This window comes from Delphinus delphis, chromosome 15, assembly GCF_949987515.2.
Source record: "Delphinus delphis chromosome 15, mDelDel1.2, whole genome shotgun sequence".
NCBI classification, from domain to species: Eukaryota; Metazoa; Chordata; class Mammalia; order Artiodactyla; family Delphinidae; genus Delphinus; species Delphinus delphis.
This window is the reverse complement of record NC_082697.1, coordinates 84,182,086-84,209,345: the sequence shown is the minus strand read 5'-3', so window position 1 is coordinate 84,209,345 and position 27,260 is coordinate 84,182,086. Positions and strand designations below refer to the sequence as shown.

Sequence of the window (27,260 nt, the reverse complement as noted above, 5' to 3'; positions counted from 1 at the left end):
TTCTGAGGGTAAAGTGAGCTCAAGTATGCAGTTCTTTGCGCATAGGAAGGACAGTGCATCGTTTGCTATCATTACTATCATTACCGGTATCTGCCGGCAAAGGAGAAAAGGGAGTCAGGTTGATGCCACACGGGCACCAGAGGCAGCCTCTGCCCTTCAGGCCCCTCGAGCACCCCCGCTCTGGGCTGGTGGAAATGGGAGGCTCAGATGGGACCCCAGCCCGGAAGGACTGCCCGCCATCCCAGACCTAGAGGCAGGATCGCCCCTCCGTGCGGGGCACACACAAGTCAGGACAAGGACGGAAGCACTCGGTGACAACTGGCACAGAGAAGGAAGTAGGGAGACAGTGGGCGGCGAAAGGCCCAGGAGAGCCTGAACCCGCAACAGGCGCCCGACCCGGGAGCACCCCAGGACACCCAGGAGGCAGCAGGAGCGAGCGAGCACCCAGCATCTAAACTCCACCGGAGCCCAAGGTGGAGGATGAACTCAGAGTCCCCCGGGCCCATTCCTTCACTGACAGAGGGGAAACTGAGGCTCCACGGAGGCCCAGGGTTTGCTCTGGGCTGGCAGGAAGCCAAGCCGGCAGACCTCCCCACAGTTAGGGGCGTCACCGCAGAACAGCAACAAGAGAGCCCAATGGCACCTGGTCCCACTGCTCCCACAATGACAATCACTGACGAGCTGACTGCATTGAGGAGACAGCGGACAGCAGAACAAACCAGACCCTGCCCTCAGAGCTCAGTGGCGGGGAAACAGGTATCTCATGAAAAAGGACACAGAAGAATGTGTCATCACAAGTGGGAGGTGGAACCGGGGTGGGGTGGGGGGCGTGTTTGAGCCAAGCCCTGGAGGAGGAACAGGAGATAGCCAGTGAGCTGCGGTGCAGGGCTGCAAGTGGAGGGAACAGCACGTGTAAAGGCCCTGGGACAGCGCCAAGAGGGAGCGCTGAGCATCTGAAGAACAGCAGGGAGGCTGGATGACCAGAGCTGGGCCCCGCAGGCCACCGCATGGAGGAGTGGCCGTGGAGACAGAGGGGAGGCGGCAGACTTGAGAAGTGCTGGGGACAGCGGCCCAGCGCCCTCGGCCCGCCCGCCTGGCTCGCTCCTTACCTTCGTGGGCATGGGCGGCCCACAGCTGCACCATGGGCAGGTTGCTGGGGGTGGGGGAGCGGAAGGAGAGGTCAGAGGGCAGGGGCACCGGGCTCCCATGGGATGAGGCCGAGGGCCCCATCCCGCTGGCCACAAAGCTGCCCAAGAAGGCCTCGCCTGCAGAAAGAAGGGGGGCTGTCAGGCAGCCACCAGGCCACCGCCGCCCAGCCCGCCGCCCAGAGATCCCCGCCTCTCCCTGCTTCTCGAGGCTGACACTGGCAGGGAGACCAATCAAACCTCCTCCGCCCAGCCCCACCCCAGCCCCTTGGACTCAGGACCACCCTGAGTCAACTCAGCCAGACTCAGGGCTTGAGAAAACCGCCCAGTAAGAGCCCAGATGCCTCCAGGGCACCCGACACTGGCAGAAGGGCGTTACCATCCCCAGACCAGAGGGGGTATGGTTCTTCCCACCTGCACCCGAAAGCTGAGGCTCGGTGCGGGGCAGGGGCCTCCGGAGGCCACAGAGTGACGAGGTAGAAGGGGGCTCAGGTTCTGAGAGCTGGAGAATGGCCTCCAAGGACCCCAAGGCAGCCCTGGACAGGCCCGGACCAACCCCTCAGCCAACCCTTTGCGGGAGGAACCATGTGCCCATTTAACGGATGAGGAAGCTGAGGCTCAGAGACGGGAAGTGCCTGATCCCACAGCTGTGACCAGGGGCTCTGGATGCAGCCCAGCAGCCTGTCCCAGAACTCCAGGGAATTAGCAAGTGAATCAGGGAATGAATGAGAGCAGTGGACAAGGGAGGCCTGTCCCTTCAGAGAGCAGAGCTCCTCCTACTGGGGTCACTCACATGGGGGCGTGGGGGCCCACTGATGCCAGGAAGGACAACCGGCTAAGGCCTGGGTAGAAGCCGCACCCGCCCCAGCCACGCCCCATGTGGCCAGGCCCCCACCGCAGGGGTGTGTCCTCCCTCCTGCCATCCAGGGGTGCTGCCCCTAAGCTCCACGTGCCCGTCCTTCAGGGCAAGACGCTGGCAGGCCCCCAGCTCACAGGCCGGGGGAGGCCTAGGAGACCTGGGCGGGGGGGGGGCTCCCCTTCCCTGGCCTCTTGTTTGCTTGTCAGCAAAATGGGGATAATAATAACGCCTCCCTTGAGAATCGCAGTGAAGGAAGAAGCTCGCATTTAACAATAACAATCACAATAAACGGCAGCAGCGCCCGTTCACTGGAAGGCACCAGCTCGGGCCACCGAGGTAAGAGCTCCCCGGGTGCCCCTCAGGTAACCTCTCTAAGCCCCTGTGACGCAGGTGCCGTTTGCAGCGGCCCAGAGTGACAGGCCGCAGGGGGTCACAGACAACGTGTGACTCGGGTGCCCAGGGGACCCCAGCCCGGCCCTCAGGGGGCTCGCAGACGCCCACCCACACCCTCTGAGTCCCCCCTCCACGCAGGGCCTACAGACCCGCCCTCACCACCTCCCCGGGGGCACAGGAGGCCCAAACGTCCCCCCAGGCCCTTCAGGGCGCACACAAGGGCAGGGCCTCCTCCCTGTCGCCCAGAGTGGGGCCGGCATCAGGCGGAGCGATGGGAGGACACCTGGCACCACGTGGCATCACCACCACCCCACGTCTGGGCCCCCCATCCCATCCCATCCCCACCAGCCCCCTCACCGGACTCCAGCGCCAAGCCCTCGGGACCCAGGGCCATGGCGGCCGGTCAGTCGGCCCATGCAGCCCCAGCCCGGGCAGCGGGGCCTCCGGGCCGCCAGGCCCCAGGCTTCCTCCTCTGCGGGCGGCGGGTGGCCGGCTCCGGAAGCGGCAGCCAGGGGTTTGCGCAAGGGCTTACATCAGCCGCGGGCTCTTCCTGCCCTGGGCCTGCCCCTGCCCGGGCTTGTGAAACCCGCCCAGCGGCACCCCAGGTCCGGATGCTGCCAACAGCTCCCGCCTGCCACGGGGCTCAACGGTGCCCGAACTCCCTCCCCCGGGCCCGGCGGGCAGGCCCGGGCCCTCCCAGAGCAGCGGTGTGCAGCTCCGTTAACCGGGCGTGCCAGCCCCCTCACTTCACTGTCCTCACCCGCTCCCCCGATGACGCTCCTGAGGCAGCGGAGGGGCCGGGCTCAGACGCATGAGATAAGCCCCCTGTTGCTGGGACTCCCTCCCCCGGCCCCTCCGCTCATTCCCACCTCGGGGCCTTCCCTGGGCCTCAGAGAATCCCTCCACCCAGGACGACGTGGAAATGTAGACCTGTGTCCCCCAGGAGCGGAGTCGGCCTCCCCCGACGTGCCCAGGGCCTGGAACACAGCAGGCATCAGCTCTTGGCCTAAGTGACTGCACTGTGTCTGACCCTCTCAGGGCAAAAGCATATGGACACATGTCAGGATGAGGAGAGAAGGCAAGCACAGCTCCCGACACCTGAGGACGCATGTGCCACTCCCGCCGTCCTGCCTGGTCCCCCTAGGGTGGAAGACAAGCAGCTGACCCCCCGACCCCGCCCCACCGGCATCTCCGGACTGCTTCTGAGCTCCACACCCCCGCATCCCCCCCACCCTGGAGTACCTGGAGCTCTCCTCAGGGTCTAGGGACACATCCTCCACTCACACCCACCCCTGGGGACACAGAGGTGGCCTCCTGGGTTCACAGAGAAGGGTGGAGGCCTCCGGGCTCTGGGGGGCAGTGACAGTCCAGCCAGAGCCCACCGCCTTTCCCTAGACTTGGCTGGAAGTCCTCCAGCACAGCCTGGGGTGGGAGAGGTCTCCATCCCTCTCATCACAGACTGAGGTCAAGGCCTGGCCCTCCTTCCCTGGTCCCAGGCCGCCCCCTGGTGACCAGAGGCCTCCATGCCACCTACCCACCCACACGAGTATCTCACTCCACGACTGTCCAAGCCTAGAACACACAGTGAACCCGTAATAAAGTACCACTGTTCATAATTAGAAAGGGGGACCTAACCCAACTTCAACAGACACCGGGCTTCACACGGAGACGCTCACGGAATCTTCCCACAGGCCTTTCATGGGGCACAGAGGACAATCCCAAAGCCACACAGCCCTGGCCCAGGGGCAGAGCCAGGGCTGACCCGGAGCCCAGCCGTGCAGCCCACACCCCTCCTACAGGGTAGCCACTCGAGGGCCACCAGGATCCCCCGTGGGAAAACGTTCCCACCGGCCTGCCCGCCATCCTGGACAGACCAAAACCTGGTGAATCAAAGACACCTGTTCCAGATATTCGCTGGACACTCCAGGAGCCACTGGGCACTTGAAACGTGGGGCTGGTGAGACTGAGGAGCCGCATCTTCAATCTTATTAAATTTTAATTAATTTAGACTTAATTTAGCCACAGTCTGGATGGAAGGCTCCTCCCTGCTGGAAACCGGGGCAGGGCAGGGACGGGACCTCTGACAGGCCAGGCCCCCACCATGGACAGAGGTGCGACAGAGGCGGGGGTCCCCAGGGGACAGTGGAAATCAAACCCTGGCCCCAACGCCCACGGCTCCCTGAGTCTGAGTTACTGCACTGCCCCAGGCTGAAGAGTAGGAGAACAGCAATCTCTCCCCTCCAGGTGGACACAGATTAAATGAACTCACGTTCCTGAAACGCCTTCATGAAGGGCCTCCTTCTTTATAGCTACGTGACCTGGGGGTTGAAGAAGCCCAGCAACTGCTCCAGGTCAGGGTCCAAGTGGGACTATCACCTCTACCCAAATTCCATCTGTCCTTCCTTAAAATAAAACTTTTAATTCTGACACTAGAGAGAGCTGGTGGTTGCCCATGATGAATGCACTAACTACCACGGAAAGGCATGCTTTCAGATAATTCATTGCGCGTTGTGTGAATTTCACCTCAATTTAAAAAAAAAACACACACAAAAAAACACGGAAGCTCCTCTCTCTGCCTCTGAATCCAACACTGCATCTCTCCCTGACCTCGCTGCCCAGGGCGCCCCAGGGCCCAGAGGTTTCCGGGCTGGCACCTTCCCGTCCTGGCTCACCCTCCCACAGCCCTGGGAGTGAAGGAATCTTGTTACCCCCATTTTACAGACTAAGAAACTGAGGCTCAGAGAGACTGTCTGGCATCACCGGGCCGGGGCAACCAAGTCGCTCAGCTGGTGCTACAACACACTGCACAGCAAGGCCTCAGCTCAGGAATCCCAGCACGCCAGGCCCTTGGCTCCAGACCGGCCACTGTCCCTCGGACCCTGAGTGAGGGAACCCCCTCACACAGGGCCTGGCCCTCGAAGGTGCTTGGAAAATGGTTTTCCCCTTCTCCGGTCCCAGTGAGAGAGGAAGGATGCCCCCGGGGCAAGAAAGGAGGTCCCGAGGCCTGGCTATGGGGCAACGTGCCCGTGCCCCTGCCACTGCCCGGGGGAGAGGGCCAGGTCCCTCTGGGAATGGAAGCAGCAGGGAGCTGGGCATGGGCCCCCCACTCCACCCAGCCTTGGCACCCCCCCACCCCGCCTGTGCCCCTCCAGGACTGAGCTAACAGGCCCTCCCAAGCTGGGACCCGCCAACATCCCAGGCCCTCCCACCCCATGCACTGCATCTCAGGAACACAGCAGACAGCCATGAGTTTGGGGGTGCAGGCCAGCCTGTTCTCAGCCATCGCCACCTCCTTCATCCACACTGAGAACACAGGAAGGGCTTCAGGGCTCTGCCGACTCCCAGGCTGGCCAAGGTCACCAGGAGGCAGAACTCGAATCCCAAAAAGGTGTTTGCTTCCCTCCTTCCTCCCCGTGACTGCTCAGGCAGGGCTCCCAGGTGCTGGGGGCTGGGGAATGAGGCCCTTCCGGATGAACCCCACAGGGGGCTGCACAACGCTCACCTGCTGGTCCCTAGAGAGGGCAACGGTGAGGCCGCCTTAGCTGGTCAGTGGAACCTTGCCTCTGTAATGGATGGAGTCACTGGGCTCCTTCTAGAAACTGCCTATATAATAGATACCTGAAGTCCTCGCTGGTGGGAGAGGGGAGGGGGACTTGGATGAGATCATGGTGGGTACAAAGGTCTGGTAAACAATGAAGGACTCACAGGACTTTATCACAGGCTTGGGCAGGCGGGAATATGGGACAGCACAGCCCCACGGGCTGCACCCCAGGGCCTTTGCACCTCAGCCTGGAATCCATTCCTCCCTCCAGATACTGCAAGTTATCTGTATACTCCCGTCTGTATATACCTCACTCCCTTCTCTTGCAGCCCAGGTGACAGGGAACGAATGTGGCCTTCCGTCACCAGGGCCCCATAAACTGCAACCTGCCCCACCCCCACCCCTTTCCTGACTTTTTTCCACTGTGCTTATCACCACTTATCAGACCATATACACATTAGCTCCTCCTTTATTGTAGTTCCTTGCTTATTGTCCCTCTCCACCCACTGGAACAGGAGTAGGCAAGATTCTTCTTGAAAGGGCCAGGTAATAAATACTTCAGGCCTCGCAGGCCTATTCTGCCTGCCTGACAATACTTAAAACTACTGCGCTTTGTCCCAGTGAAACTATTTACAAGAAACAGGAGATGGGCCAGATTCGGAGGCAGTTTGCAGACCCCTGCCTTACAGTGTATGTTTACACCATCCCCAGTGCCCCCCTGTGTACCTACACTGTACACAGTAGGTGCTCGATTAATATTTATGGATGGGAGGGATGGGCAAGGTCACGATCAGTTAGAACTGGATGAAGGACGAAGAGGAGCCTTTCCTGGGCCCTACTTCACAGCCAGCGTAGGGCTTCAAGGCTTCACTTCATGCTGTCTCTAATCCAACCACCCCATGCCACCCTCCCCACAAACTACCCACCCCCACCATCAACTCTGGGAGGGAGAGATTCTTGTCCATTTTACGGATGAGGAAACTGAGGCTCTGACTCCAGAACTACACTTTTTCACTCAGCCACAGCACCTGGACTCGAGACCCTGTTTGCATCTCTTCACTCCCGAAGACCCCTCCACAACCAAACAAGAGACAAATGTGTTTTCCCTTCCTATTTGAAAACGTTTTGGCCTCGCAAAGGAACTGCATTCCTTAAGAAGCCACCAAAGGCTATCAGAGCATCTCATCAGCATGAGCAGATCAGGGTTATCACCCAAGAAAAGAGCCCATTCTAGCCCAGAGCACAGACATGTGACTTGGCCGTTTCTATGACAGCCACTGAAAATAGTCCGAGGACCCTCTGGATAAAATGACCTTCAGACTCCCATCCATCCCAAGATTTCTGTAACATCTAAGTCAGAGCAGGGGTTAATGCCCTGTCTCCTAAAGAAAGGGCCTTACCGTTCAATCAGAATCCCAGGCAATTCACAAATGAAGAACAGTAAATGATGACCGAATTCAGGAAAAAGTTAGTATCGCAAACAAGTACCGAGACAGGATGACGTCATTTTCATCTATCAAATCAGCATATTTTTAGTTTGATTGTGGGCTGGGGGGGGGGTCTGTGGAGCAGCAGAGGGAGGGTGAGGACACAGCCAACCCATCCCAGCTTTTGGAAAGCAAGTCAGCAAGCTGGCAAAGCCCAGACCCACTTCTGCGGGTCCCCCTCAAGGAAATCACCTTTGTGGGCAAACATGTACTTCTTAGGATGCTCGCTGCAGCCAAACTGATGGAGAGATTTAATGCAATCCCAATCCAAACCCCAGTAGGGGCAAAGGTTGGGGGAGGGGGAGGGGCTGTGAAAATTGACAAACTGTCTCTAAAAGTTACATAGGAATTGAAAGTCGGGTGAAAAATAGACGAGATTTTTGCACACCCATGTTCATAGCAGCGTTATTCCCATTCACAACAGCGAAGAGATGGCAGCAACCCAAGGGTCCACTGGATAAACAAAATGCGGTCTATCTTTATGCTATGAAATATCATTCAGCCTTAAAAAGAAAGGACATTCTGACCCCTGACCCAACATGGATGAACCCTGAAGACAGGATGCTAAGCAAAGTAAGCCAGACACAGGTCACATATTGTTATGATGGTACTTCTAGGAGGTCCCTGGAGGAGCCAGAGTCATAGAGACAGGAAGTAGAGGGTGGGGGCCAGGGGCTGGGGGAGGGGGATGGAGGTTAGTGCTTCATGGGGACAGAGTTTCAGTTCGGAGGATGGAAATGTTCTGGAGATGACGGTGGTGACTGTTAATGGTGGTGACTTGACTGATAATGTCAATGTACTTTATGCCACTGAACCGTACACGTAAAAATGGTTACAGTGGCAAACTTACATGTATTGTACTAGTTAAAAGAAACAGTTATATAGAAACACAGAAAAGCAAGAATAGCCAGGGCAACCTTCAAGATGAAGAATAACGTGGGAAGACTTAGGCTATCAAACACCAGTAATGCAGCTGGTGTGATACCGGCACATGGGTACACGAAAAGGCCTATGGCGACAGGACGGTTCGGAAACAGGCCCACCACTGCACGGGGTAGAAAAAGGATGGTCTTTTCAATAAACACTGCTGGTCCACTTGGACACCCATACGGGAAAAGCCATGAATCTTGACCCCCCTACTTCACACCATACCTAAAAATCCCTTCCAGGTGCACTGCAGAAAGGCAAAAGGCAAAAGATTCTAGAAGAAAACACTGGAAAGGCAAAAGCTTCTAGAAGAAAACACTGGAAAATTCCTTCGCGACCCAAGGGCAGCCAAAGCTTTCTTAAAGACCACATTAGAAAGCACTGACCATAAAAAAAAAAAAAGCACTGACCATAAAGATAAGACCGATATACTGAAGTACATGAACATTAGGAATGTCTATTCATCACATGACACCATTAGGAGAATGGAAATGTGAGCCACCTCGTGGAGAAAGATCTGTGCCCCACTGAAGGGCTTGTATCCAAAATATATAAAGAACGCCTGAGAATCAACAAGCAAAAGGCAGACACCACGATGTAAAAACAGGCAAGATGCAACAGGAGAGTGGCAAATAAGGACGTCCAAGTGTCCAGTAAATCCATGACAAGGTACTCAGCCTCATAAACCATGGAGGAAATGCGAATGAAAACTTCTGCACACCCACCAGAAGGGTTAACGTGTCAAAAAGGAAAAAAGGACAATATTAATACATGGTCAGAGGGAGCATAAATTAGTACAACCATTCTCAAGGAGTTTGGCAGAATCTAGAAACCTTTCTGACCCAGCAATGCCCTCGCAGGTCTGCGTAGAAAGATCGCAAATTGGAATTCAAAGATCTTCTCACCAGTAATCGCCAAAACTGGAAAATAACCCAAATGTCCAACAAGAGCTGGATAAACAAATTGTTACGTTCTCACAGGAGGCAACCCCCTCAGCAAGGAGAAGGCACTACAGCGACCAGGGCAGGATAAATCTCACCACCTCACACCCGAGAGAACGCACTATATGCTTCCACAAACGTGAAGGGCACCAACAGACAATTCAAAGCAGGTGGTTTAAGGCAGGTTGGGGTCACCTTGGGACAGGGTGACAGAACAGGGCACCTGGGTTCCCTTCTTAACCTGGTTGATTCCGTTTGTGAAAAAAATAACCAAACTGTACGTTTATGATCTCTGCTTACTTCTGTGTGTCCTTTAAGCCCCAATAAAAAAATATCCTTTAAAAAACTGAGCGCAGAGGGAGGCCAATCTGAACACAAGCATGAGTAATTTTCATGGAACTCTCACATTGACAAAATTTGCAAAAACAAAAACAAGTAAATAAATAAAAATGAGCCCAGAAAGGAAAAGAGAAAGAAAAATTCTCATTCATACCCCATCTCTCCCCAGCCCCTGGCTTTCTCGCCAGAGAGCTCAGGTCTGGCCCCTAGATCCCACACTTCCTGGCTGTGTGACCTTGGGGAGGTGACACAACCTCTCTGAGCCTTACTTTCCTCTCAAGTAAAATCGGGAGTTCGCTGGTGGTCTAGTGGTTAGGATTCCGGGCTTTCACTGCCGTGACCCAGGTTCAGTCCCTGGTGGGGAAACTGAGATCCCGCAAGCTGCAAGGTGTGGCCAACAAAAATAATAATAATAAAATAAAGCTCTCACCTTTAAAAATAAAGTAAAATGAAGGGCAGACAAGAAAGGAAAGAAACTGTGCCTGGGGCCGTGCCTGTGTCCTCCGCTTCATGGCACTCCCCTCTCCCCGAGTAAGGTGACACAAGAAGACAGACCAGCAAGGCTGAGGGACAGAGCTAGAGGGTGGGGGGCTTACTTCGCACATTCTTGGTGCTGTGACTGGGCCACAGGACCTGTGGCCACTGCCAACGTCCCCAAGCTCCCATCCGTGCGGTACACGTGGCTGAGAATCTTGAGCTGCAGAGGTTCTTCCTCTGAGCTAAGCAGAGGCTCAGAAGCCACCAGGCCAGATTGACCTGCCCCGCCCACCTACGAGGGGAGGGGTCCAGCTGGGCCCGAGGGCTGGCCCGAGGGGCTTTATTCCTCCAGCTCCTTCATCCAGGCTGTTACCTCCAGCCTCCCTCCCCTCCCGCTGGAGCCAGCCCTCACCCCAAGACGGCTGGATCCCAGCAGGCACCTTTCAGCCGCCCAGACCTCCCAGCTCCTCCCCAGCAGAGGTCACAGCAAGAGAAGGGCGATCTGGGTTTAACTCCAGCCCCTCCTCCAGCCCAGAATCTGGGCCCCCTGTAGGCTAGGACTTTGCCTTGCTCCCACCAGACACCCAGACCACAAAGTAGGTGCTCAAATCTAAATAAAGGGGATCCCAAGGCAGCCCAGAGCGGTCAAGGCCTCAGCCTTGCCAATGATATGCAAATGAATCCACCCCGGCCTCGCCCCAGGGCTCCAGTCTTTCTCAATTCTAAAGCAATTACAGAGGATTTCCCCATTGATTTCTCTTCCCCCTAAAGGAGGTCCTGGCCTAGAGGAAGTAGAGATAGGGATGGAGGGAGGGCCTTCTAGGAACTAGGGGCCCAAAACAGGGCAGTGTCCTAGTGGGAAGGCGGAGACAGAGAGGAACCAGGTCTCTCCGGCACAGGGCCAGGGGAGGAGAGGCAGCCGGGTCCCAGGGCACTGAGATCTAGTAGGACAAATCCTTTCCCAGAGGACTTCCCTGGCGGTCCAGTGGTTTAGACTCCACGCATCCACTGCAGGGGGCACCGGTTCGATCCCTGGTTGGGGAACTAAGATCCCGCATGCCAAAAAAGAAAGAAAAGAAAAAAATCCTTCCCCAGGTGCCAGCACACTCACAAAAATGGCAGCAACACGGTTTTAAAAGGAAACATTTCTGCGCATGAATGGAACCCTTGAGGGTCTTAGGCTGGATTCTCAGGGCTGGTGTGGGGACCAAAGTGAAAATGGGATCTGAGTACAAATCCTCATCCTTAAAAGGTACACTCAGCTCTTGGAAGAGGGGCGGCCAAGTTTAAACTCCCTGGAGGCTGTTAACAGGACTCCAGCCTGGGAGACTGAGGAAGACAGAAAGGAAGACCTACAGACACTGTCAGAAACTTCCACAACGGTCAACAAGTCCCCCCCTTGGATCCCAGTCTCATCAGCCTGTTAGCGCCTCTTTCTTAAATATGAAGAGACATCAGAGAACCAGCCAGACACCTGCAGAGTCTCCAACGTGAAAGACAAATGAACAGAAAAGACCCAGAGGAACAGAGACCATGCCTGAGAGAAGAAAACTCCAGAAAAAAATATAATTAATATCCTGCAAGTGATGAGAACTAATGTATCCATGAAACAAGAACAGGGCGCGACTGAAAAAATAAAAGGACTTGCCTAGTGGCACAGTGGTTAATAATCCGCCTGCCAATGCAGGGAACACGGGTTCAATCCCTGGTCCTCGTCCGGGAAGATCCCACATGCTACGGTGCAACGAAGCCCGTGCGCCACAACTACTGAAGCCCGCGCGCCTAGAGCCCGTGCTCTGAAACAAGAGAAGCCGCTGCAATGAGAAGCCCGCGCACCGCAACAAAGAGTAGCCCCACTCGCCACAACTAGAGAAAGCCCGCAAAGCCCACGGGCAGCAACAAAGACCCAACGCAGCCAAAAATAAAAATAAACGAATATTTTAAAAAAAGAGAGGAGCATCCAGGTTATAAGACAGAGCTCCTAGGTATTAAAAATATGACAACTTAATTAAAAAATCAAACTGCACAGTTAGAAGACACAATTGAGACCATCTAGAAGGCAGAAGAAACAAAGAGATGGAAAATAGCAAAGAAAGTAGAAGAAAAGTAGATGATCGTTCTAGGAGATCCACTATCTAACAGAGGCGCTAGAAAGAATAGCAAAAATGGTGAGACGCAAATCATAAAATACCAATAAAATTAATAGTAATTCAAAAAGTCTGCATTTAAAATGTAAAAGGTAAGCACTATTACTCATTTTACAAAAGAAAAAACAGAAGCTTACAGAGTTAGGTAACATGTCCAAGGCCATGTGGCAAGTGGAAGAGCATGTGTAAGACTTTCAGAGCCAGTGCTCTATAACTATTACGTGGTTCTAGAAGATTTTAGGCGTTTGTAAAAGGGAAGACAAAAAGTTCACGTGCAAAGATCAAGAATCAAGATAACATCACACCCTCAGAAGCTGCACTGGAATTTGGAAGGTGATGTTGCAGTTCCTCCAATGATTTCCAAGGTGCCCGTCAAGCCTGAAGGTAAAATAAAGGCATCTTCAGGTACACTAGGCCTCAAAAAAATTGCCTTCTGTGTATCCTTTCACAGAATGCTACTGCAAGATATGCTCCACCAAAACAAGGAAAGCAGGAAAGAGGAAGGAATGAGAATCGGGAAACAGGAGATGCAACACAGCACAGAGGGACAGTGAGTCTGAACAGGCCCAGCCACCAGGCAAACCAGACTAGAGAAGGAAGAAGAAAAACTGCAGGAAGGAAATCTCCAAGAGGAGAAAGACGCAGCTCATCCAACAGATCTAACCAAATGAAAACTATACCAAGAGATGAGAGGACAGAGATTCTAAGAAATCCCTGCAAATGGGGGGAAAAAAGAGGCAATTAATAACTCAAGGAAATAAAGAAATGAATTTTATTGTATCACTTGGCTCAAATACAGACATTTACAGATCCAAAGCCATAATAATAAAACTGATCTCAACAAAATTGTATTTCGGGAATTCCCTGGCGGTCCAGTGGCTGGGACTCTGTGCTTTCACTGCCGAGGGTCCAGGAGGGCCCAGGTTCAATCCCTGGTGGGGGAACTAGGATCCCACAGGCTGCGTGGCACGGCCAAAACAAAAAACAAAACAAAACTGTATTTCACAAATATTGGGAGGAGAGAGGAAGGAGGGATGGGGGTGGGGGATGGCGTGAGGCAACAACGACAAGCAACGTGTACTAAGTGCTTCTTATTTTCTAGATACTGTTCTAAATGCTTTACGTGTATTAATGATTTAATCCTCATAACAATCTCATGAAGTAGATACTATTGTTATCCCCATTTTACAGATGAGAAAATCAAGGTAGGAGAGGTAAAAGAAACTTGCCTACGGTCTCACACTAATAAATGGGAGAGTCAGGATAGAGACTTGGACGGCCTATGCAAAATCCACATCTTCTATAGAAGTCGATAAAGAATCTCAAAATCTAAAAAATAACTAGCAGTAGAAGCAGGGAATTCCAGAAAAATAGGGATGAAAAGGCCAAAAAAGAAAAACAGCCAGGAGAATTTAAAGGGGGCATCAGGAATGGGGAGACAGGAGGCAAGGGATTGCTGGTTCTCTTTATAATCCTTCTAACACCATCTGACTTTTTAAACGACACCTAACTTTAAAGTTTATACTCTGCATAAAACAGAAGTGTATACTTTCACTAGGTGAATTTTACAGGATGCAAAGCATTCCTCAATAAAACTTAAAAAAATGAGGGAAAAAAAGTGTTTAAGATGCAGGCACAGGGACTTCCCTGGCGGTCCAGTGGTTAAGAATCTGAGCTTCCAGTGCAGGGGGCACGGGTTCAGTCCCTGGTTGGGGAACTAAGATGCAGAGCGGGTGGGGGTGGAGGGGACGCACGCTCAATTAGGTACTGCTACTTACTCACCAGAATGAATAGAATTTAAAGCAACTGACAATATCACGTGCTGGGAAGACAGGGAACGGATTGCACAATGGTGCGACCACTGGAAAGCTCACAGCTACAAAAGCGGGACCTACACATACTCTGTGACCCACCAATTGCAGTCCTGGATACTATCTACACGGCCAAAGAAATGTGTACCTACATGCACCAAAAGGGCACGATCATACCAGCACTATTCACAGCAAACACTGGAAACAACCTAAATGTCCATCAACAGACAAGAGTGATGTGAACTGCGCCGTATTCACGAGGTGGAATACTATACAGCAACCAGAAATCGGTTACTGCTTCACACCTCAGATTCGGATGAATCTTACACGCTGGTGTGAGTGAAAACAGCTAAAAATCAAAAAGGACAGGCTGCATGACTCCATTTACAGAAAGTTCAAATACAGGAAAAACTAATCTAAGGTAACAGAAATAAGAATGAAGTTGGGTGTGGGGTGGATGGTGACCAGGAGAGAGCAGAGGGAACCTTCTGGATGCGGGAAACGTCCTGATCTTGAGCTGGCTGGGGGTGACATCAGCGTGTTCATTTTGTAAAACTGCAAGTACTGACCACTCAGGATTGAAGCGTTTCACAGAGTATCCATTCCACCAAAAAAGGAGAATAAGAAAAATAATGGGCTCCAGTTGGCACCCTGGAGTCTAAGGAGCCCGTGGACCATACAAAGGGGCTACGTACACAATTTCAGAGGTCCTCAGAGAGGACCAGACTAGAGCCAGGGACTCGTGAGTCACTGGTTCAGGACAATTTTAATTACAGCGATCACTTTTACTGTAACTTTTGCACAGGGCTATTCGTACGCTAGGCACTTCAGTACCATTAATGGACCCATTTCACAGATAAGAAAATCTAGGCTTAGAGTCATCACCCAGTAAGTGGAAGAGCAAAATCCGACCTCAGCCCCGAGGCCCTCCTGCCCCCGGCAGTTACCTGGAGATTGCAAGATGAACCTAAGCTGGTGCATAAGGCCCAGAACATGCAAAATTATTACTGAGAGTGTGAAGCAGGTTTTTTACTCTGGGCTGAGGGTCCATCACTTTCATTAGCTCATAAAAGAACCTGGGATGCAGATGGTGAATGCCTTCACGGCATGCAAAGACGGTTTGTTTTTGTGATTCCGATCCAATGGCCTTGATATCCTCCAAAGTCAGATGCCAGGCCTCTACGGGCAGCTGGCGTGGCAAGGACCCTCGCCCTGAGGGCCAAGACTGGCCACTGGCCAGGGGTCTCCACTGCCCCTGGGGAGGCCCAAGACCTGTCCTGAGCAGCAGCTCCCACAGGGGCCCTCAAAAGCTGGGCTGGGAAGTAAAGGACAGGTGAGGTTCATGATGGGGGCAGATTCTGGGTGAAAGACAGGACCCCACGTGACCAAAGACAGGGCTCTAAGGGACCAGGTGGCAGTTACGTGAGATCAGACTGCAGACTGGTCCACTCCAGGAGCCAAGATCACCCCGACCTGGCCACATCCAGATCAAGAACGCTCGATCACCAGCTTCTCCTCAAACCTGTTCCTCCCCATTCCTCCAGAAGTAGCACTGACCAAAAATCCATCTGCTGTCCTCCTCATCTGCCCCTCCACATCGATCTCAGCAGCCCCACCTCCACAAGACACGAAACCCTGGCCACCTCCAGCCTCCCTCCCTGGTCACTATCACCTCCCTGACAACCTCCTCACCACAGACAAGTTCCCTCTTCCCTCCCGTCTACCGATCTCCAGCAATCCAAATTAATTTTGTTAAATGCCCATTTGGAAATCATTTCAAACTCAAAGTCTGAAACAGTCCAACTAGCAAATAGTCCAACTGCCATATGACCTTCCCCAGGTTCGGCAGTTGTGAACTGCTTTCTCACGCTACGTGTGACAGGGTGAGAAGCCGATTTATTGGAAATCAGTTGATTTATCGTTGTCTCCCACGTCTAAAAATTTTAGATATTGTTTTTTTTCTTTTCCTGAGCCATTCCTGAGAGTACTTGCATTCATCAAGTCCCCTGCCCCTAAACGTTTCAGTGTTCTTACTTCGCAAGAGCAAGGACGTTCTGTTACATAATCACATTACCGTGATCAACTTCGTGAAACCTGATATTCACTTGATGCTATGGGCGAACCTACAGTCCATATTCCAATTCTGTCAATTGCCCCAGTGATGTTCTTTAGAGCAATTTCTCCCCTGATCCGAGATCCAATCGAGGGCTATATATGGCCTTTTTGCTGTCAGTTTTTTCATCTCCTTCAACCAGGAACAGTTCTCAGCCTTCGTCTTGCATGCCACTGACATTTTTTAAGAGTCCAGACTAGTTCTGTAAAATGTCCCTCAATTTGAGTCACTCCCTCCATTTAAAACCCTGCCTTCTCATTCCTCAGAGTTTGAAATTCCAAGACCTCATTACTGGCCTTCAGGGACTTACAGGGTCCCCCCCTCCCCCCAGCTCCGGCCATTCTCAGGGCTCACAGCCCCTCACCACTCCGGCCAAAAAAGTCCCTCGGTATTTTCTTTCCTTCACAGCCTATCTCTCTCTTTAAAATGACTTCCTTCGCTGACTTATGTTTACTGCCTGGCCCCCACACACTAAGATGGGAGCTCCAATGACGGCAAAGATTTTTCTGTGTTTGGTCGCCGCCGATTCCCAGGGCCAGAGCAGTGCCTGGCACACAGGAAGCACTTGGAAATCCTTTGCTGAGTAAATGAACAAGTGAGGAAAGAAGACAGTGCTGAGGCTGAGAGCTAAAGAACCAGGAGGCTCAGAGAGCCAGGGGGCTGGGGAGGCCCTTCCAGATTCTAGAACGTTCCCCAGGCCTCCCCTATGCCTCTGCCCACACAAGGATGCGCCCAGCAAATCTCCCTTGAGGATCGCATCCCTCCACCAGCCAGTCCCGCTGATTAATCTTCTTAAATCAATCTCAGCAGGCTGACTGGATTCCAGAGATAGAGCTGATCAGACCCTGGCGAAGGCCCACGGCCCGCTATTGTCCACTGGCCGGTCCAAAGTGCAGGGCCTCCCCATTCTGACCCTGGGTTCCCACCCCCCATTCACATATCCTCCAGGGGCCGGCCCAGGGTGTGGGGTCAGGGAGAATAAACATCCAAGCACAAAATCCTGCTAATAGCTCTTTAATTGCAATGGTGAGGGCAACTGAGTCCAGGCCTCCCAACCCCAGAACAGAGGAGCAGGTCGCCCAGGCGTTTGTCACTTACTTGCCCATTTCCCCAACTGCTGTGAATATTTTAGGGCTCACACACCTATCGATACTCAAGATTACTGGAAAGGTAACCGGGACCCTCTATCCCAAACCCCATTTATTCCTGATTTCACCTCCTCTTCTGCAGAGGAAGGAACCATCCCTCTGCACCCGGATCCACGATGCAGAAAGCTGTCTCCCAACCCCCTGTCAATATCTGCTTGAATAGGGTCCCAGCCACCCCCCCACAGCCAGGGTCCCTTCCAGCTGTGAGCCCTCCTGGGGGCAGCTCCCTCTACCTCGGAAAGCTGGATTCACCCGGAGTTCCCGCCCACGCTGGAGTCCAGAGGTAACTCGGCCTCTCCAGCTGTGTGACCTGAGGCAAATAGCTCAGCTTCTCCAGGCTTCCCAGTACAAGCATAAACAAAGATGCGGCTGATAACGTTGGCGTGACTTAGGGAGCTGACAGCCAAGAAGGTGATGCGCCTTGGAAGCGGAAAATTTAGCACCTGCACCCCGCAAGAAAGGCGGGGACGGGTGCTGGGTTGAGAAATTTGTAAGCCTGCCCCGCCCCAAGCAGTGAACGGGGAGCAGTTCCCCACCGCCTGGCTAATGGAATGAGCACCAGGCTTGGTCTGGGCGTCGGCCCAGGGTCTGGGGGTCCCTAGGTCTCAGTGCGGCCACTCGACCGGCGGGGAGCAAGAGGCAGCGTCAACCCCCCACCCTTCCCTGCTGGGTGAGCGAGCACCGGCCTGAGTGGCGGCGCTTCCCGCGCCCGGCTCCTCTTTCCTCCATGACCTCAGCCGCCAAGCACGCAAAACTCAGGCAGGTCCTAACTCACAAAGTGCAGGCACAGGCCTCTGCGGCCACCTCCCGCTGCTTCCGCGTCCTGCCTGCCCCTCCCCCGAGTCCCTTCCCCCCGTGCCTCAGCCTCCCCATCCACCTAATGGTTATTAGGGGGCCTGGCTGCTGCGCTTGGGCTCGGCGCGGCCCTGGCCCCCTTGAGCGGTGGCTGTTTCCCCGGCTGCTTCTCATTAGAACGCTTGGCCGCCGCCAGGCCCCAGCCAGATTGGACACCGGGAGTCCGCGGCGCCCTCTCGCAGACTCTCGGAAGGCGAGTGAAGGCCCTGCCAGCCAGAGTGACTGGGGTCTCACTTCTAGGCCACAGAACCCTGCCACCTCTCCGGGCCGGGCCAAGCGACCTTAAGGGCGCAAACACAAAAATGACCGCGGCCTCTGGGCGCGCGCAAAAGGGAACAGCCCAACAGGCCCTTTGTACCCCAGGGCCGCCCCCCAGCCCTTCCTCTAGGGTCTCCGGCACCCCTCCCTCACCGGAAGCGCACCACTTGGGAGAAAACCCTAGCCCTCGGCGTGGCCGGCCGGGCAGAGCTCCTGGGGGACACGCGCACCCCAAGGCCACGACCCGGTCCTCGACCCCCCCCCCGGGCAGGCGGGGATCTTCGCGCTCCCGGCCCCCCCCCCGACCCCGTGCGTGCCCCTCCCCCGCCTGGCGCCTCACAAAGGCCCTTTGTCCCGCCGAGCCCTGGGACTCTGGTTTCTGAAAAGTTCCAAGAGAAAAATCAAAGAGAGGGGCAAAAATAGCGAGTGCTGCCGAGCGCGCTGGGTCGGTGCGTCAGGGCCAAGGCGGCTGCTGCGGCCCAGAGCTGTCCCCTCCAAGACCCCAAGGCCAAGGGAGCGTCGGGAGCTCCCCGAGAAATCACAGGAATCCTAGACTACGCTTTGTTGTGGGAGAGGTGGATTTTTTTTTTTTTTTTTTGCGGTACGCGGGCCTCTCACTGTTGTGGCCTCTCCCGTTGCGGAGCACAGCCTCCGGACGCGCAGGTTCAGCGGCCACGGCTCACGGGCCCAGCCTCTCCGCGGCATGTGGGATCTTCCTGGACCGGGGCACGAACCCGTGTCCCCTGCATCGGCAGGCGGACTCCCAACCACTGCGCCACCAGGCAAGCCCGAGGTGGATTTTTTTTTAAGTTGAAGCGTGGGACGCCAGGCACAAAGCTGGAGGCAGCCGGGGGAGGAGGAACCGGGTTTTCTGCGGCGGCCGAAGGCAAGTCTGGAGGTCCCCGCGTCTCCCTTCCCACCCCGCCGGACTGGAGCGGCCGAGGCTCGCGTGGGGCAATCTTCTCCCTCTCCAGTGTGGCCCCCACCGAGCCTGGGCAGCCCCTCTCGGGAAACGGCAGAAGCCGCCGGGCCTTCTCGGACACCTCCTCCCGCGCTTCCATGTCAGACCCATGGTGTTCCCTCCGCCGATCGTGCCCCGCGGATCCGCTCCTGCGCCACTTCCTTCCCCTAGCTTCGGGATGGCGACTGCCCAGGATCTGCATCCCTGCCTTCCCGCAGGAAAACAAGGGGTCCCCGGGGCCGGGGTTGCTGCCCTCCTTCCCGGGGGTGTGGGGGGGGGGTGGGATGAGGGGTCTCCCAAGGGCCGCCGGCCGCCCGCCCCCCGGAGGCCGCGTTCCCAGGGCTGGGGTCTTCGTCCGTCCGCACCCTCAGGCGCCGGGGCTGGCTGGAGACCCCGCACGAGAGTTAAGAAGCTAAGGAACGAACCCAGGCCCAGGGCGCCTGAAAAAACATTTGCCACAAAAACTATTCCGGCTCTGGGAGCAGATGTCTCAAAGGGTATGGAGTTGGTCTGTTCTCTTCTCGCCCAGATTTTGAAAACTCCAGCCCAGGCTCGAGTTGCAAGAGCCCGGGGTTTGGAATAGCCCCTGGTGGCTCCGGTTTCGGCAGACTCGAGCGCCTTGGGAGGGCCCGAAGCGCCGGGGAAGGCAGCTGAGTCGCGCGCCCCTCTCCACCGGAGCCTCCAGACTGGCCTCTGCCCCGGGCCCAGGGGTCTCCCCGGCCCGGGAACTGAGCCTGCCGGCAACCCATGGGCACCCAGTGGACCGGCCGAGGGAGAAGGAGGGGCCGAACCCCCGTTGCGAACGCCGGGGGTGGGTGGGGGGACGGACCTAGCACTTTCCCCGGGCCTCCCTCCCAGGATCCCGAGGAGACTACTGAGGGCGGGCATCGCGCAAGGCACTTACCCGGGTGCGGGTGGAGGTTGAGGCCGGCCATGTACTTCCCGGGCGGCAGCGCGCCGGGCAAGCCTGAAGCGGGCAAGCGTCCGGCCGTGGCGGCGCCCACGCGGTGACTGTCCATGGCCAGGCCGGACAGCAGCGGCGGCGGGGGGCCGTGCACAGACCGCGGGGGCCCGAAGTCTCGGCCATCCATCCTCCGCGGGAGTGCCGCGGCCAGCCCCCCACCCGGCCCGCGGGCCTAGTTCAGTGGGACCTAAAAGTTCGGCCTCGACGTAGTCCCAGAGTTCTCGGGCGGCGGGGGCTCCGCGGCGTGCATGGCGGCGGCGGCCAGCGGGTCTTGCGCTCGGCGGCGGGCCTGCGGCCCGAGGCGCACAGACGGCCGGTGGTGGAGCCCCTCCGGGCGGCCAGGCGGAGCTGCGCGAGGCGGCGCACAAGGCGTCTTGGCGGGGAGAGGAGACGGGCCGCGGAAGAAACAGAAGGGGAAAAAAGAAAAAGGAGGGGAAAAAAGAAACAAGTTCAGAAAGTCGTCTATGCCGTTCGGGGTCGGGGGCTGCCGATGTGGTGGCCAGAAATGAAATCGGGAGTAGCCCCTTTTCCATAAAAAGTTAAATTCCATGCTCCTTCCTTCGGCGGCATCGGGCTCACGGGCAACGGCTCAAAAGGTGGCCGGTGGCGCGCTACGCCCCAGCCCAGACTCTGCCTCGGCAGCTCACGGGTGCTCCCGAAACTGGGGAAGGCCCCTCGGCCGCGCCCCGAGCGCGTCAATACAAACCTCCGAAGTGTGTTGGATTCCTGGGCGTCACATGCTCCGGGGTTTCAAACAGTGAAACCTTTCCACGAGCAGTTCGAAAAGTCTCCCTAAACACTATGTAACTATCTTATCTGGAAAGTTTAATACTTAACCTTTGGGAGCCCTTGTCTCCCTTTTCTGAGTTTGGTTCCCCTGAGCTCGCCCCGAGCCTCGGAATTAGTAGTTTTTTCATGAAAGAGGGTGCTAAGCGGGTTTATTATTTTTAAAGAGACTCATCGCCCCCTCGTGCCACCCCCCTCGGGCCACTGTGAGTCGCAGAGCCTAAGTCCGAAGAGCCGAGACGTGGCATTCTCGCCCGAGGACTGGAAAGAATCCTTCAAAACAAGCTTTGGTTTCATTTTCCAGCGCCCTGGCCTGGGAATCCTGCGGCCCGAGGACGTGGCCTGGCGCGGGGAATTTGGGGGGCGTCAGAGGGGAAGGGAGAGACTCAAGGGTCTCGCTCCTACCCTAGCTTGCCCCCAACCCCACAAATAACCTACAAAGAAAACCTTCGCGTCGCGGGCCGACCGAGGGGCGCCTCCCCCAGCGTTGGGCAAATCCCCCTGTAGTTCCAGTATAAAGCTGTTTATTTTAAAGATCTGCCGATTCCCGTGGGGGCGGGAGGCGGTCTGGGAGCCAACCCTGCCCTCGCTCTCCGTCTGCCCTCAGCAGCTCGGATTCCTGATTCCAAGAGGCCCGGGCGCTCCTAGAGCCAGCCACCGGTCAAGCCAAAGCCACCGGCTCCCGGGTGCCCGCCCTGCTCCCCGCGACCGGCGGCCAGGCCCCGGAGCTGCAGACCCTCTCAGCCGCAACCCCCCGGCGTCCTCCAGCCTCCCTCCCCAACTTTGCTAAGGATGCTTATTTTAACCCGGTTTTGGTTACAAACACCCCCTCCCTCCCTCGCTGCCTCCCATCAGGCTCTGGTTACCAGATCCGCGTTTACTTTAGAAAAATCTAAGATCGCCACATCCGAAGATACATGTCAGGCGATGAGCTTTCCGTGATTTAAAAAAAAAAAAATTCTTTGTGTAGCTTTCTTTTAAAAGCCAGCGCTTCGGGTCATGCCCCAGCGCCCCACTTTGGGGAAGTCGGGGTGAAGCCCCCCGGAACACCCTTGCTCTGGTAGAGAAGCTGGCTCGGTCATCTGCGGGCTCTGCTGCGTTCTCCCTACTTTTCTTCCCCTCTTAAATGCAGTTAAAATGGCTGAATTCCGGCTTTTAATTAAAAACAGCCTATAATCGAAAACGTCTAGGCGTCCCTGGCTCCCCCACCGCCTGCCGGGAACCGAGAAGGGAACCGACGCCCCTCGGCCCGGTTGGGAGGGCTAGAGCAGGGCTGGGGGCTCAGGTGGGCGCCCGGGGCGCAGGGACTTGCCCCCACCCCTCCCGGGGCACCCCACCACGCCGGCCCTGGTCCCCCGATTCTGTCCTCGGGAGCTGGAGAGCTGAGGGTATCCCCGGCGCACCCCGAGGGGGGAGGCGGGGTGGGGGGCCATCTGGAGAAGTTTGGAGACCATCGCGCCCGGCCAGGGGCAGGCGGGTGGCCCAGCGGCGTACCTGGCGCGGCAGGGCTCCCGGCTCCAGGCGACGGCGACTCCGGTGGCGGCCCCGGCTCCCGGCGCGGCTAGGCGCCCGTGCTGCCCGCCATCCCGCGGCCGCTGCTCCCCTTCGCCACCCGCAGCCGCCTCACACTTTTTGCCCGCCTTTCCTTTTTTTGGTAGAAAACCGCTCCCCGGGCCGAGCGCTCGGCGCGCCAACTCCTCCGCCCTCCCGCGGCCGGGCTCCCGCAGCCCCCGGAAAAGCCAGCTTTCCTCCCGCCGAGCTCCCCGCTTTTTAATAAAATCCAGGTAGCGCCGGTTTAAAGAATCCCAAATCTCCATATACAGCCCGGGATTGGAAAAGGTACATTACACAACCCCCCTTTCAAGTTCCTCTCGCTGGATCTAAAAAAAAAAAAAAAAAAAAGCCGCGGGGGGGCGGGAAAGGGGAGGGTGGGGGAGGGGAACACTCTACGGCGAAGAAACACGCATTGTTCCCGGGTGCCCGCCTCCCCCCCAGGCCTGCCCCCGGCCGCCACCCATTGGCCGCGCGCGCCGCCAATCACGCGCATGTAAACACCTTGGCCCTCAGCCATCCCTATAAAACCAATTACGGACCTAGGGGCTCCAGCAGTTTCTAGGCTCCCCTCGGTGGGGCTGAATGATCAAAACTGGTGGTGAGAATTTTTCCGGGCCGTTTCTAGGCAGCCCTCCCCCTCCACCAGCTCGGACCCCCCCCTTCCTCCTCCTCCTTTTTCCTCCCCCCTCCCCCAGCGTCTGGGCTGAGTGATCAAAATAGAGGAAGATGGTTGTCGCCGCAATCCAGGGCTTTGCAAGGCGCAGTTTAATGGGCCGCCTGTCAGCTTCCTGCTCGCAGGAGGAGGTGACAAGCCGAGCGAGCCGGGAAGAGCCAGAGGCCCGGCGGGCTGCACCCCGGGCCCGGGCCCCCGGCTCCCCACCTCCCCTAGGGCGCGCCTTCTACAACGCGCGGTGGAGACGCCAAAACGGACAAGGGCTGCTTTTTCCCTCCTCCCCCCACCCCACTTTAAAACAAAGCAGCGATTCATTCCCTCCCCGAACTGCGCGGTTGGGTGGGATGGGCAGGCGAGAAGGCGGTTTTCCTTGCCCCGGTCTGCGGGTTCCTCCCTGAAACGCGGTGTCAGATGGTTACTGATTAATATTTTGGAGAGGCCGCGGCGGCGGGCAGCGGGTGAGTCTCTAATCTCCTAAAAGGGGTTCCTATAGAAACGCGGGCCAGGGCGCGCCCCCCGCTCGGCCCCGGCCCGGGCTGCGGCGCTTTGCACGCGCCCCTCCCCAAAGGCTCTCTTTGCGTGGGCGCTCCCCTCCCTTTCTCCCCCCCAAAAAAAAAATCAGAGCAGAAAAAAGGATTAGATGGGCTGAGCGCGAACTGACTCCCTCTCGATTCTGACATTTCAGCCTATTAGCATTTCTCCACGGGGCCTTCTGAAACCTATTAAAGTGTAATATTAAAAACCTCTTGGCTGGGGGCCTCTCTCGCCTTCCATCCGCCGTGCCCCCTCCAGGGAGGGCGAGACCGGGGGAAAAAAAAATCTGTTGAGCTCAGAGGAAGCAGCAGCCAAGCCCAAAAAGTGCTTGGCTGGCCGCGGCAGCCGGAGGGGGAGGGGAGCCCCAATCCCCCAGACTTTGTACTTTTATTTTGCGCTTTCAGCAAAATCCTTTCTGGGTTGAGTAGCCGGGAGCTGCCCGCGGCAACCTACTTGGCTGCGGGCACGAGGAGTGCGGATGCGGTCGGAGGGGCAGCCCTAGGGGCCCGCTCCCTCCGCAGCCCCGCAGGGACCCGTGCCCGGCTAGGCATTACGTACCCTCAAAAGGAAGCTTGGAGGGGCAGAAATCCTTGGCGATCCTGCCTCAGAGAGCAACCGCGGTGATTAGATTTTAATTAAAACTAGAGAAGCCCGCTCTTTCGCCCTGCGCTGCGGACTCAGCGTTTTCGCATCGTTTATTCTTTTTTTTTTTAATCCATTTTTAAGGCAACTTTTCTGGAGGGGGGAAAAATGAGCTAGTTAGCGCCCATTCGTTCTATTTTCTTTTCGCCACTTTTAGAAAAAGAAGGGGGGTAGGCTTGGAGAGCGAACTGGGGGTGTCTAATTTAATTCCAGTATAAATTTGAGGAAAAAAGTTCAGCCTCTTGAGGGCAGTTTCAAGTTGCCCTTCCTGGAGCCTCCTGCGCTGGTTTCTAGGCTGCCCTCTTTTGGAAGCTGGAGCTCTGCGGGGCGGGGGTGGGGGGGAGGGAGGAGTGAGAAGGAAAGAAAGCCACGAAAATAGCCGGAGCCGAGGGGAACAAGCGGCGGAGCAGGGCACGCAGGTCTCAGTAGCGGCCGGGGCGGCGGGAGGCTCCCGTTGCAGCCCCGGGACGGCCAGAGCAAAGACGGAGAGGAGAGGGGGGTTAGAGAAAGGAGGTATTGTGTCTATGTGCCTTGGGGGAGGGGGGTGACTGCAGAAAATAAAGTAAATGCAGTTGAGCTGCACGAGGCTGCTGAAAGCCAAGACTGGGGAAGGGGCCGTGCGTGGGGTCGCACCCCGGGTGGGCGCAGTGTCCTCCAGTCTTATCCAGAGGCCTCTGTGGGTTCCTAGTAAACCCTCCCACTCCCGAGCCCCCATCGCTCAGTATTCAGACCCCAGACACTGAACCTCCATTCCATTATCCCCTGTCCCGGGATCTGGAATGTTTTTCTTTGTTTTAATAGAGCTCAAGAAAAAAATATGTATGTTGAGAGAGTTGGGGTGGGGAATACAAAGGACTTGAAGGGTGGAAAAAACCAAAAGCCTATTTTTATAAATGTTTAATGTTTCCACTCCTGGATGCTCAAGACGCCGTAATTTTGACGGCGGGGTATGTGTGCCATAAATCATTTAGTTGCTAATAAAAATTCTGCCTGTTTGCCCTGGATTTGCCAATGGCGTTTGCATTTTCCAAGTGTGCGCCTGGATGGAGTGGCGAACCAAGCCTGCATTTCATTAGGGCCGAGGTTCGGGGCAGGCGAGGCCCCCTCCCCCACCCATACCCCGGGTCTTTGTGGGCTGCAGCCCCCTTGCGCTCCCCTCCCTGCACATACCCGCACCCGCGCGAGCCGCTGCGCGGCCCTCCCGCCAGAGCTCGCCCGGGTGCAGGGCCTGGGAACGCGTAGGTGGCGGCGGCGGCTCCCGGTTCCCGGCCGCGCAGCGGGGCTCCCCGGACAGACCCTGCCCGGCAGTGCCGGTTCTCCGAGCTGCAGCTCGGGTGGGGGCGCGAGCCGGCTACTCCGAGGAGCCACCCGCCTCGGACGACCTACGCGCGTCCCGATCTTTGCCCCCTCCCGGCCCGCGCCCCGCTGCCCGGGTGCCCGCAGTCGCTGGGCAAGCAGCGGCCGGGAGCCATCTTTAGGGCGGGGGACGGATCCCAAGCCGAGTGGTGGGCGCAGCCCAGGCTTCGTCCAAGACCCTCGCCATTCGTAGAGGGCATCGGGGACACCCCTGGCTGGGCTTCAGGGTCTGGGGAAAGAAACACCCTCCCCGCTTTGGTGGCCACAGAAACGTAAAACCCAGGCCGGGGCGCCCTGCGCGGAGCGGATAACGACGCGCAGCCCGCAGTCCTCCCGGGTCCCGCCGCCATCTTCCACTCCCTCCCCCCACGTATTTGTGTTTACTCGGCAAGATCCGGAGCCAAAAAGAGTGTGTTGACGCAGTGTGTGTGTGTGTGTGTGTGTGTGTGTGTGTGTGTGTGTGTGTGTTGTACTAGCTGGGTGGAAAATCGGCTGAAGGGGGGAACCTCCTTGCAACCCCAAACCTCAGTTCCCAGAGAACCCGCCCAAGCCAGCGCTTTTGTCCGCGGCCATCCTGGGCCGCCAGAAACGAGGCCTTTTGTATATTCCTAGGCCTCCAGCTCCGTGGACGCGGCCTGACTGACAAAATTATTTCGCTTTGTTTTAAAACCCAAGGACAGGCCAACCTTGGATTCAGCTCTCCCTGACTACGCCTTTGTCACTCGCGGGCTCGGTCCCCAGCGCCTCGGTCAATCCTGTCCTATTCAGGGCCGAACACGGCGCTCCCCGGAATCCTGGTGTGGCCGACCGCTTGGACGCGTTCTCCCCCACCCCCTTCCCCAGAAAAGAAACCCGCATCCTTTCCTAGGCGAGGACACCCGAGCCACCCCCACCCGTCGCCCCGAACGGCCCTTCGCGGTGGGGACCGAAATCCCCGCGCCTCCACCAGCCTCTCGGTGAAGGGAGCCCAGGGCATTCGCCGGCCTCGGCTGCCCGGTCGGGAAGCCGTGACGCTGTCTTTTAAGCACCAGTTTCCAGGTTCCAGGTCCGACAACCAGGGAGCTCCTGGCCCGGGTGCCGCTAAAACCCGGAGAGGCCCCGCCCGGGAAAGCCAGGCTCGCCATCCCCTTGCTGGGACGGGCCCAGTCACGACTCAGCGCCGAGCCGAGGTTCGGCCAGCGCAGCCGAGATGCGTCCCGACCCGCCAGAAAGACCCAGGACGCGGCGCCAGAGCCACGAAAGCCACAGGGACCAGGGGGCACGGCGGGCAGAGCCTGGACCGAAGTGCGAGGCCCGGCCCCGGCAGATCCCGGCGGCTCTCGGCTCCGCCTCCGGCCCTGGCCTCTTCC

At 56.8% G+C, this 27,260-nt stretch overlaps 1 protein-coding gene across 5 annotated transcripts in view; it reads right to left on the bottom strand.

Annotated features, from left to right (window-relative positions):
• Nucleotides 1-23,711, bottom strand: part of TNRC18 (trinucleotide repeat containing 18) — an 84,080-nt gene extending 60,369 nt beyond the window's left edge. For 2 of the 5 annotated variants that reach the window (XM_060032505.1, XM_060032506.1), the window contains exons 1-3: nt 22,647-23,709; nt 20,307-20,739; nt 1,110-1,265 (exon numbers count right to left, since the gene is read on the bottom strand). In XM_060032505.1, the coding sequence (XP_059888488.1) occupies nt 1,110-1,265; nt 20,307-20,493 (343 nt within the window). In that variant the 5' untranslated portion in view covers nt 20,494-20,739; nt 22,647-23,709. Of the gene's footprint in view, nt 1-1,109; nt 1,266-20,306; nt 20,740-22,646 lie in introns of all 5 variants that reach the window. The other 3 variants (XM_060032509.1, XM_060032507.1, XM_060032508.1) reach the window with 3 other exon arrangements.
• Between the last annotated feature and the right edge of the window lie 3,549 nt (nt 23,712-27,260).